The 12,151-nt window shown below is 44.3% G+C and overlaps 1 protein-coding gene across 1 annotated transcript in view; it reads left to right on the forward strand.

Moving 5' to 3' along the window:
• Positions 1 to 12,151, forward strand: part of LOC147610699 (uncharacterized) — a 148,183-nt gene that overhangs the window by 40,132 nt on the left and 95,900 nt on the right. Inside the window, exons 9-12 of the mRNA XM_086785084.1 lie at positions 4,405 to 4,749; positions 10,876 to 11,196; positions 11,300 to 11,617; positions 11,759 to 12,103. Of these exons, the coding sequence (XP_086641210.1) occupies positions 4,405 to 4,749; positions 10,876 to 11,196; positions 11,300 to 11,617; positions 11,759 to 12,103 (1,329 nt within the window). The remainder of the gene's footprint in view (positions 1 to 4,404; positions 4,750 to 10,875; positions 11,197 to 11,299; positions 11,618 to 11,758; positions 12,104 to 12,151) is intronic.

Below are 12,151 nucleotides of genomic sequence, written 5' to 3' on the forward strand. Positions count from 1 at the left end.
GATATAGGAGCTGTAATCGCCAATGGAGTAGAAAAAGCACGACTCCAATGTATGTTTTCCTATTCCTGGCTAAGGAGGTCTTCCACCCCAATGAACATATTGCAATACTGCTTTCCAATCAGCCATCTTGTTATGGGCAGCTAGGAATCTTGCCTTGGACATGTAACTTCCATTTACCAAAGGAGCAAGTTTGATAGGTTGTCAACATTACGAAAATCATGAGAGTCCAAGGTTGTTGTTGAGCAAAAAAAGCTTGTAGCAGGGTTGCTTTGCATGCTAACATATGATAATGAATATCAAGAACATTGAGATCACCAGACAGCTTGGGTGACCAGATTCTTTCAAATCTTAGAAGGTATAGTGTTTTGTGATGATGTTTTTTTCGCTAAACCTCCATGGTCTTTGACATAAAGCTGGAAATGTGTTGTTTTGACCATATTAAAAGTGGCAAGAAGAACTAAGTGTAAGTCATAAGAATGGAGTGCACAATTCTTAGTCGCACATGAAGAGGACGAGTAGACGAGTGTCAGTAGCAGTTCAATGAGACATTCCAGCCTAGATGATATCCTAGGTGTGTCAAACAATGTCAGTGGGCTGAATAATCTGTCCCGGTCATAAAATGCTATGCCAATCCATCTCCTTCAATGGCAGTAATTTTGATTTTCTGAAATTTATGAACAGGGTTGCGGCCTCTCAAAAGAGCTCAAGAGTTTGCATAAGTACTTTAAGATCATTTGGTGTATTCTTAGGGAAGAAAAAAGAGTCGTTGGGGCAGAAGCTTGAGCAACCAAAGCACACTCATTTGGTAATTGCAACCCATGTAACTGCCCAATATTAGTGAGTTTATTGCAACCCATGTAACTGCCCAGTATTAGTGAGTTTATTGCATACAATAAAGCACTTACGAGGCATCATTGTCTAACAGATTTCCCCAATACCCATTGAGAGGACAGTCTTTTGCCCAGTATACAATGTGCCATGCTATCTTCATAAAGCCAATAAATAACATTCGACATTTTTTGCCCAAAAATCCAAGATTTGTCATGACTGTAGCAATGCAATCCCATTGAACAATGTCAAATGTCTTTGCTACATCAACTTCCAGTAATAAGATATCTTGCTCTATATATTTTGCATATTCTATCCCCACATAGGCATTACAAATACTATCAGTGTTTTGTCGTGTGGGAACAAAGACATATTGTGCGGGATGGAGGCCTCTATTCAAAATCTTTTTGAGTCTGTTGATGAGCATTTTTGTGATCATTTTATAGATTACTGGCATCAAAGTAATGGGTTGCCAATCAAATAAATTTTGACATAGCTATATACACTTTTTTTTTGTAAAGGCTTTGTTTTATTACTTCACCGTACAAAGAAAGAAACCTTCCAAGTGATGGAAACTTCTGGAAGATCAAAAACATTGAGGGGGGCGGCGGACAGTGATGAGGGGGTCGGCGGATGAATCAACGAAGGGGGTGGACGGACGGTTGGAGAGAGAGGAAGGGTGATGGATGGTACGAGTGCAGAGGGGGTTAGCGTAATAGTGGGGATGAAAGGGGGTTTGACGGACGAACCAAAGCGGGAAGGGTTTAGTGGATGAACCACGGCACTGTGGGGAGGAATTGGAATGTTTTTTTTTTTTGTGGTAAGTTGTTGGGCTATGGGGAAGGAAAGGCTGAAAGGGAGACTTTGGGGCGATAAGCCTTAATCCTAGAGCATTTGACTAGTGGGATAAGCAAGCCATCCAAAGTGCAGAGTTCCACAGTGCCATGTGGAAGAATTTGGTGGATCAGGAATGGTCCTTCCCAAGACGAGACGCGCTTCTTTGCCCGTTTCAAATAACGGGCTTGGTACACCAAGACCAGTTGGCCGTCCTGAAACTGGGGCCTCTTGAGATGGCGGTCATGCCATGCTTTCCTTCTATTTTGTTCCACCTCTAAAGCCTGGCTGGCCAATGCCCGGGTTTTGTCTAGAATGGTCAGATGAAGCACTGAAGCACTGTGGGTGGTGTCATCCTGTCCGGAGGTTCCTACCCTGTATGACCCTTCGTTGAATTCCAAGGGTAGAGTGGCCTCCAAGCCGTGGACCAGCTGAAAGGGGATATGACGTGTCGTGGCTTTGAAAGCGGTTCCGAAATGCCTCCCCGGAAAACGAGCCCGAAGCTGTCTACACAAATCATCAATAAAATCACGAGAGTGTGAACATTACCATAGAAGATGAGGCACTATCTCTATAGGATGAGAGCAACGCCTACAAGAAATAGTGGCAATGCACCTTCATGCCAAAAGATATCCAACTGGGAATACTCCAACCAGACATCTCCACAAAAGCAATCGTTGCTTGAGGGGAAATCCACTCTTCCAAATTCTTTTCAATGCAGCTTTCCACCAAGCAAGAGATTTTGACATATACCAGAGGCGATTTGCATGATCCTCAATCCATGGAGGTGGTGAGAGTAACCTATAAGCCTTAGTTGCACACAAATTGTCAAATGATACATGAGTATATCCTGGGAGTTGCCTATCAAAATGCCAATCTTGAATTCTTTGTGTTTCCTCAAGCATTGAGACTAGCTGAAAGGGCTGTCTTATTTCCAAAATGAATCTCCAGATTGGCCTGTGGTGCATCCCCAAATTGCATTGTTTGACTGCACATGGGAAGATATGAACATAACCATTTTCATCCACAACATCGCATATGCGACGAATTCCCAATGTAGAAAGATTGTAGGCCTTTCTTGGTTGAGACAAAGAAAGCAATGGATCAAACACCCTACTCCAATGAATACTTTGTAAGAGTAGTAAGTTTCCTTGATTTGGAGGCCTGCCTGACCATTGCAAGTGACACAATATAGCTTGCCAATCTCGAATGAGAGCAGTCGAATATGGAGAGCCTACAGAGCTCCTAATATGCGTGCCCATGGCTTGACTTGATCTATAAATGCAGGTAGAAGAGTGGCTTTCCTTGCCAGTATATGATAATGAATGTGAAGGAGATTGAGTCCACCATGCATTTTGGGCAAACAGATAAGGTCTTGCCTTAACAAATGTAACCCTTTTCTATCTGCCTTGGTTTTCCGCAGGTATTCCATTGCTTTAAACATGAAATAACCAATCTGTTTGCTCGACCAAGGTAAGAGTGGATGATAGAACTGGACATATGCTATGATTATTGATTGTACTATACGCAATCGCACATGTAGAGGCCATGTAGATAATTTCCAGTATTCTATTTTAGAGTGCAATTTTGCCATCACCCATTGAGTTTCATCTTTCAAAGACAATTCCCAACCAATGGGATAACCAAGATGCTTGACTATCTCTGGGATGATTTGACGCGGCTACAAAAGCTGATGCCAATTACAAAGGGAGCAACTTTGATTTTTTGAATTTACATGTAATCTTGCAGCCAAACCATAGAGGGACAATGCTTTCATGAGAGTTCTTACTATATGCTGAAGTTTGAAAAGCGTAAACACTCGCAAATTCATAGAGTTCTCCTTGAATCATACATTGTACCACAAGCCAACGGCCATTTAGATCCTTGTGGGATAATACAGGCTGTAATAGAACCAACTGGCTTGTATGCTGAATTAAACCCATAGAAATGTAGGGCATACCTTTCCTAGAAGACTGATTTTCAAGATATCTACACTGTCATCAAATTGCACTCGTGTGTTTGGACATAACGAGCCTAGCATGAGGCTGGACAGTTTACTTAGTGTGAATTGGATTATGCCTATATAGCTTGGGTTGTGGCTGATTATTAAGGGAGTTCCGCTGTGGGACTTAGATCTTGGGAGAGGAGCCTCCCAAGGGCCTAGCTACTGGTTAGCGCACTGGTGGTTAGTCGCATCACTAATAGTCATGAGAATTGGAGATGCATGGTATGGGACGTGCATACCTTGAGGGTGCGGACTAGGCTGGGGATGTGTGGTCTTTAGCTTGAGGGTGGCTTCTGGTTGTATTCCATTTGGAACCTATACTTTGGTGGCAAGTGCTGTATCCAAACCCACATATTGTCCTCTTGGTTATGTTAATGCGTAGGTGGATTATAAGTTACTTGGATAGCTTCACTATTATGCTTATGTGAATGTGGATCTTGGGTGGGCATCCAAGTGTGATCCTTGCTTTGGGGTGCGTCAATCATCAAACTAATTCATAAATTATCACAAGGTTGATTCAGGAAACTACATGCCATGATGCATTTTGACTAAAAATACTTATATAGGTGCCTGGGATCATCCTCTGCCGTCTTATCAGCAGGCCAGGTCACCATTTGAATTAGAGCTCTCTGGCTATGATTTAATTTCTTAACAAGTTGATTGATGTCTTCAAGAATTGTTTTACTTTGCTTTTAGGTGTGCATGTAAGCTGACCTCTTTTGAACCATTCAATGCAGGTGCATTCAACATCAAAAAGAGCTCTGGGAAATGGCTTGATGGATTGAATGTTTTTGATGTGGGAGGAACAGCAAGCTTTGTTTTGAAGCCCATGGATTCAGAGCAGAATTTTGTAAACCTAAATATTTCAGACCTTAAAAGAATCGGGGTTTCCATATCAGCAATCAGAAACTCAACTGGGTCTCTAATCTCTCTATTTGACTTGTATTTGTGCCCTCCTCTCAATGGAGCTACAGAGCAGATTCTAACTTTTTCTGTGAAAGTACCTGGGAAGTTTTTCCTTTGGCTAAAAAAAGAGGGGAACAGTCTGCTTGGATCACCTTTTTTCTTTCAATACATGAAAGGTTTGTGAAACCCTTTTCTAGTGTATATATAGATTAGAGGTATTTGATATATTAAAAATGATATTTGATTTTCATTTACAGAGATCTGGAAGGTATTGATGGCACAGGCGAGTCAACAACACAGGCACTGTCATGCAGCCCCTTAGGCACAGGCATTTATTTTTCTTCCAACATTATTAAGACTTGTTCTCTTTTGCAGAAGATTAGATTAGTTTCCAAGTGACCTCCCCTTGCAGCCCCTTTCAAGGTTTTTCAAGGTACTATGTTTCTGTAGAGAGAGACACTCAGACCCTACCCTTTGATAGTCACCCCACTTGTCCTTCTCTTGATAACAGCTTTGCTACACTTTCAGCCTTCATAAGTTCATCGATGAGAAATCTGAAGATGGAGAACCTGAGGAGACCCACAGATTGCTACTGTGGTGGCTTCCACATCACAATAGGGATGGTTAGACCACTTGACTTGTAACACGAGAAGGGGTTGAAATTCACATCAGCCTGCAGCGCACCAGGCATCCCCATTCCACAGGACCCAAGTGACCATCCATGCGGAAGCTTCAGGCCGGTGAGGTCCTTCGGAGATATGGGAAGCTCTCCCCCACAACAAGTGGACATAGAGAGCCTATATGAGGTCATAGGTGTTGCCCTGTCAGAGTGATCACATTATAGGTGCTACTTGATATCCATGATGTGCGTTAGGTGAGATGATTATTTTTTCTTTTATTTCCCGGAAAAGAGATTATTTAAAAATACACAATCTCCCTCAAACAAGTGGGAAATCTCAACCAATCAAGTGCTTTGTGCTGCCAACAAGGTCCCATATGAGTGGGAGTGAAAAAGATGCCATAATCCCACTCTCTCAATAAACTAGCCGCGCTTTCTCTCCACAGCCCTTAAAGAAACCTGGATTCTGGCCCCTTGTGCCAAACGCTCACAACCTCCCCTGCTGCCAAAATTGTGTCATGGGCCTCCCTGTACAGTCATGAGACGCCTCTGATCTGGTCTTGGGAGGAACCCCATACATCCCATCATGCCTTCTAAGAAATCCCCATCGTGCTTTCCATCGTGTCTTCCAAGAGTCCCAATCCACTCTATCATATGCTTTTTCAAAGTCAAGCAGGAGGATGGCAACAGGTTGGTGTATAGTTTTAGCCCACTCTACAGCTTCCCAAAATGAGAATTTATCAAATATATTCTGTGTGTCATGAATTGCTCTTTGAAGAACCGACTGTAACCACATACTCAATGCCTTACAGACAAGATTTTATATCCAGATCCAAGTAAAGTGATGGGCCTCCATTGCTTGATGTTGTTCTTATCCCCACCTTTTGGGATGAAGTGGATAAGACCCTCCGTGAAAGGGTTCCCAATATGGTCCGCATAGACCTGCACACACAGCCTATAAAGAGATAGTGATCTCATCCTCAATATGGTCCGAAAACTGTATAAAAAAGGATGGGGAGTGACCACCATCCCCTGTGAGAAGGGAGCATCCAATGAGAAACACATATCCTATGTGATAAGTCTACGCATGCATTCCCAAACTTTCTGCTGAGCAATATCTATGCGAAGAGAGAGCCTCTGCAAAAAGCAATATTCCAGAAAAATTAGATGCATTGGTATGCACGAGCTGAAGATGCAGATGTAAGAAGTAATGATGTTGTCCCACATGTAGTGGACCTAGAGAGTCCTCTAGCAGTGCATCTAGTGTTAGTCCATGGTTAGGCAGGTTGAGTACAGATGCAAGGAATGTAAATGCATCATCTTGTGGTACTACAAGTGTTGGTAAACATGTATCACGCAAAGGCAAGGAAAAGGTAAATTGTGCCTGATTTGTTAGTAGGTTACTCTTATGTGGATGGTGACACTAGTGGCTCCGAGCAGAGTCTTGATGAGGAGCTTGGCATTCCGTCAATGGGGTTACTCTTGGTGCACGGTAGTGATCCAGGTGTACGTAGGTCTACTCAAGTTAGATACCTTGTTGAGACAGGTTGAGATATGATGGATATACAGCCTATCACTATGCTTGCATGGTTAAAGCAATCGAGGAGATAGAGCCAAGGAGGTACTTGGAAAGTAGAAATGGGAAGATACCATGGATGAGAAGATGGCAGCATTGGATACATATGAAACATGCAGTTGCCAGCAACACTTGGTTAGCTACCAAGGCTCTAGAGGCCAAATCAAGCTTCTTGCTACTCCAATGCTGAAGTTTGTTTTTAATTCTCATGAGCATAGTGGCGAGATGTCAATGCCAACCTAACAACCAAGGTATCTAGTAGTGCATCCTCTGTCAATCCAACCCCACATCCAAGCCCCAATCTGTCTGTGGAGAGTCACTAATCCAAATTCTCACTGACTTGTGCCAATTAATGGAGCCACCTCCTGCCAAACAAAACATCTCCAAAGCAGTGCAGAAAGCATGGAGGCATGCCTGCGAAGCCTCCAAAAACATAGCAGTATCATCTGCTATCTCAGAGTCCAGTAACTCCTCTATGCGAAGAGGCAAATTAAGACCCAAGACCGCTGGGGTAACTCTGAGAAACGTGCTCATAGCCTCCGCTACTAAAAGGTAGAGTAGTGGAGCTTAGGGGCATCTTTGCCTCACGGAGTGGGAAATCTGAAAGCACTCACCACGCCCCCCACAGGCTAAAACTGTGTTGTGGGCCTCCCTATACATGGAAGAGACCCCTCTGATCCACTCAGAGAAACCCATCCATGCCATCGTGCCTTCCGGGAAGTCCCAATCCACTCTGTCATAAGCTTTTTCAAAGTCTAGCAAAATAATGGCAAGGGGTTGTTGGCTAGATTTAGCCCATTCCACAGCTTTCCAGAATGAAAAGATGTTATCAACAATACTCCTTCCTTGGAGGAAACCATTCTATGTATCATGAATAACTTTCTGAAGAACAGGCTGAAGCCTCATACTTACTGCCTTTGCTAAGATTTTGTAATAAGCAAACCCAAGCAGAGTTATGCGTCTCCACTGTCTAATATTGGTCTTGTCCCCACCTTTCGGGACAAGGTGGATAATACCCTCCGTGATAAAAGGGGGCATCATTGACGCATGGGAGAGACGTGATTTGGCCCTGGGGAGGTTGCCTTGGCCAAGAAAGAAGAGGCTCTGGACAAGGAGCGAACTATCAGACACATGTTGGCTGCACTTTAGAGGAAACATGAGAAGCATCCTACGTCCTCTTGGATCCCAGACCTCTTGTCCACTATTAGAGCTGAGTTACATGAGGTGGCCATGGATAGGCGGGCTGAGTTTGCATTTCATGCTAATCAGGCATTTTGGACGCAGATGGGTGGCAGATGCAACAAACCGTTTTTCTCAAGACATGGACCCATGCACAATAGGGACAGTTTGACATGCTTGCAGGATTCTCACAGAGAATTTCAAATTGAGTATTGCCTCATATTTTCATCAGACCTTGCTCTTTGCAGAGGCCCACTCTTTGGATAGAGTCTAGAGATGTTGCAAAATAGATAGTTTGGGAGCGCATGCCCAGGCTTATTACAGATGATATGTGTGCCTCTTTGGATGCTCTCTTTTTGAAGGATGAGATAAGACATGATTTGCACACCCTTTCAAAAGGAAAATTCCCAGGGGATGATGGCCTCTCTCCATCCTTCTTTTTGCAGTTTTGGGACTACATTGGTGATGATGTTACCACTACTCTGCAAGAGATAAGCCTCAAATCTCTCTAACCTCCAGGGAGGTCTTTGCATCCTCATAGAGAGAGTTTGGGATGCCGGCATGCAGTACCTGTTAAAGAATATTCCGTACTTGAGCAAGGTGGAGGAAGGGAAGTGAAGAGAAGGGAGGCAGAGGGGAGGGCAAGAAGGGCAGGAAATGGCAGCGATGGCAGCAAAGAGGGCACGGGCAGAAGAGGAGGCCAGGCAGTGCAGGCAACAAGGGAAAGCAGGGGCAGCAGGAAAACAGCCCAGGGGCGGGAGAGGGGGGGGGGGGGGTTTGTTATGAAGTGGGCAGGAGCAATGGCAGCGGCGGGCAGGAGAGATGGCAGAGGCTGGAAAAAAGGAGGTGAATGGCAGGCGGCAAGAGAAATGTCAGGCAGCAGGTGGAAAGCACTCAAGTGTGGGAGTACGGGGAGCTTCTTTCCTCTCGATTGTTCAACATGGCGATTTTTCTGTCTGTAATGTTTAAAAATGGATCACCGGCTGGACCTCCACAGTTGATTGAAAATCGTGCATCTATCGTAGCCAATTTCAGCATCAAAAAGACACCAATCTTTTGTCACCCCCACTAGCCGGCAGAATCATCAATTTTTCACAAGACGAGCTCACCTCTCTTCAGCACGACATTGACCTTGAGGTCCAGACCACCCTTGTTGCCAGAGTTTATGGTTCCCACCCCTCTCGTTCACAGACCCGTGAATGGCTTCTAGCAGCTCTCCCTTTGGAGCTGATTGTGCACTTCCAGGATACTCGTTTGCTTGGTTGAGGCTTCTTCCAAGTGGACTTTCATTCTTCAGAAGCTACTTCTCAGGTTTTGGCTAGCAGCCCCTTCCCTCTTGGTCCTAGGAAGATTTTCTTCTTTCAGTACCAAGTGGGCTTTGATCCAATGGCGGAGGATCAGCGCCTTACCCCGGTCTCACTGCGGTTCCGTGCTCTTCCTCGGTTCTATTGGAAGCTTTAAGCTTCCATAGGGGCATCCTTTGGCCAGGTTCTAGAGGTACCAGTCCTTCCGATCTCTCTTGCAGCTTCCGCGGCCGTTACCGCCACTCTTGATGGTGTACCCCGGGTCCTTCTGCTTGTTCCTGATCCATCGATTATACTGACAATCATGTTATGCTTTAGGGACCTGATGGATCTCATTTCCACCAGAGAATGGAGATTGGAGGCACACCTGACCAGTGTCGGATTTGTTGTCGACAGGGCCACATTGCTAGAGATTGTCCCAAATCGAGAGGCCATGCTAGGAGGCGGCGTGATCATGCCCATCAAAGGCCTACTGCAGTTGTTGAGATTCCAGTTGCTCCTTTGCCACAGCAGACCACACAGTGTTGGGTTGTGGTTAGGGATGGCAGGCACCCTCGGACCCCCATACCTGCCCCTTCAACCACACGCGTTGTGGAGCACCCTAAGCCTTATGCAGCTCTTGCCTCATGGCTTCTAGATCCTTCACAGGAGGATGCTGCATTACAGTTATAGGATGATTGTACCCTTGAGGATGATGTTGCACATTCGCATTGTCATGGTACCTCTCCAGTTCTGAGGACTAGCCCTGGCTTTTCCCCGGAGCGAGAGACAGAGGTAAGGTTTACATCGTCAGATTTTCCCTCCCTTACCTATGCGAGACGTACTCCCGCCTCTAAAGGGGGTCCTTCGTCGACCATGAAATCTAGTCGTTCCTACTCTGAGTCCTTATGAGGATTGTCTCTTGGAACATTCAGGGTCTTGGGGGTGCAGCACTGCACAGTAGATTTCGGGTTCTGTAGCCCAACTTATGGGCAAATTGAGTGGTTGAGCCATGCATGTGACTTGGGGGGTAGTTGCTTGGCTCTCCCAGTCCGGTCCGCAGCTTTTTTATGAGGGCAGTGGTACAGGTTCTACTATTTTCATTCATAGAGGTATTGCCCATCATGGTTTATTGCAGGATGTTCCTCACTCTGATTATAGACCCCCCAGATAGAGGATTGAGACCAGTTGGGAGATTGTTGCCAATATTACAACATGGCAGATCTGGAGAGCTAGATGCACGGAGGCTATTGAGGGTATCCAGATTTTTGGGTCTCAGTGCATTAGTACTATATGGGGTGATATCATCCATACTCTTATGGCTACTTGGGCTCGCATTCAGGGGCCCTCTCGTTCTGCACAGGCAAAGCACGTGATATTTATGCGGGAGTGGGACCATGGCATCTTGTTTTCCTCTAGTACCACGGGTCTTACATGGCATCATGATGCTCCTCAGTGGTTGAAATCACCTTACATATTGGGGTGATTCTATTCTTTTCCGGCTTATAGCTATGATTGTTGTATGTTTTTTTTATACTTAATAGAAGTCTCTTTTTGGAAAAAAAAAATGGATCACCACTATTTCTTTGGACTTTGTTTTGAATGTACATATCTAGTAATTTAATTGTGGCTTGCTTTTATCCAGGGGAAGTGGATCAAAACAAAAGTGGAATATTTGGAGATGGCCTAAAGGACTCTGTTGCTGGAAACGCTTCTATCTTCTACATCCAGCTACGGGATAAAAAGGGTTATGCGACAGGTTCTGTGGATTACTACCCCCAAGTATCTATCACCAGGTTGGCAAGCTATGAGGAGCTCAATAAAAGCATATCTTATGATGCAGACAATGTGGGACTCTATCAAATCAATTATACTGCTAAGATTGCTGGAAACTATTCCATTGTTTGCAAATGGAGAGGAGTTATTCTAGACCAAGGGGTGGCCATATACAAAGCTGTTCATCCAGGTGCTAGATGTTATCTATATTGTATGGCTTGATCTTGCATTATAGGACAGTGCTGGAGTCATCTAATGTTACAAGCTCTCAACAACCTTATTGGCAAATGCAGGACCTTTCTATCTATCTAATACTGTTGTATCAGGCTCTGGTCTAGAGGGTGGAATAGCAGGTTCTTGGCTCAATCTTACCATTTCTACATTTGATTATTACAACAATTCAAATCCGCAAAGAAACATGAACATCAGCCTTCAAGTAGCTCCTAAGTTTGATGTTATATATAAGGTTTTGATCGGTGTTGGAGAAACCAATGTCATGTATAACATCACAAAGTCTCAGTCTGAACCTTATATACTGAGTATTATGACAAGGTATAACGATCAAGAAGTCTCACTTCCTGGAAGCCCTATTAAAGTACTCGTAGTTCCAGGTGGGTTCACAGACTCCTACTGAACAAAGCTTCATGATGCTGTGACAAGTATCTCACTTGATATTGCATTTGGTGGCAAGAATGTACACTGTGTTTGATCACCTAAAAGGATATGCAATCATTGACGCATTTTATGTTCAGGTCCTGTTTTGCTGTCAGAATGTACAGGTGCATGGGAAGATGACAGGAATAATTTTGAGGTTGGAAATACAGCTAAATTCATCATCACTCAGAGGGATGCCTTTGGAAATGTTGTTCCAATAAATGCCAACTCTTCCAAAAAGGTTTTTCTTGTCCAAGTTTACAAGAATGGACAGTCTCTCCCTCTTTCCATCAAGAGTCTCAAAACTGTTCCAATAGGCTCCTTGACATCAAGGCAGCAGAGAGTGACCTTTAAGATAGCACAACCAGGCGAATACTTGTTGCAGGTTGGAGATAGTGCAGGAACTATAATGGGATCTCCCTTCCTTTTTGCATATTTTGTTGGTAAGCAATGGATTTCAAGCACCAAATGGCTATAACTAAGGAGGCTAA

Source organism: Cibotium barometz, chromosome 48 (assembly GCF_041138505.1).
Source record: "Cibotium barometz isolate CiBa-2024 chromosome 48, ASM4113850v1, whole genome shotgun sequence".
In the NCBI taxonomy this organism is placed as follows: domain Eukaryota; kingdom Viridiplantae; phylum Streptophyta; class Polypodiopsida; order Cyatheales; family Cibotiaceae; genus Cibotium; species Cibotium barometz.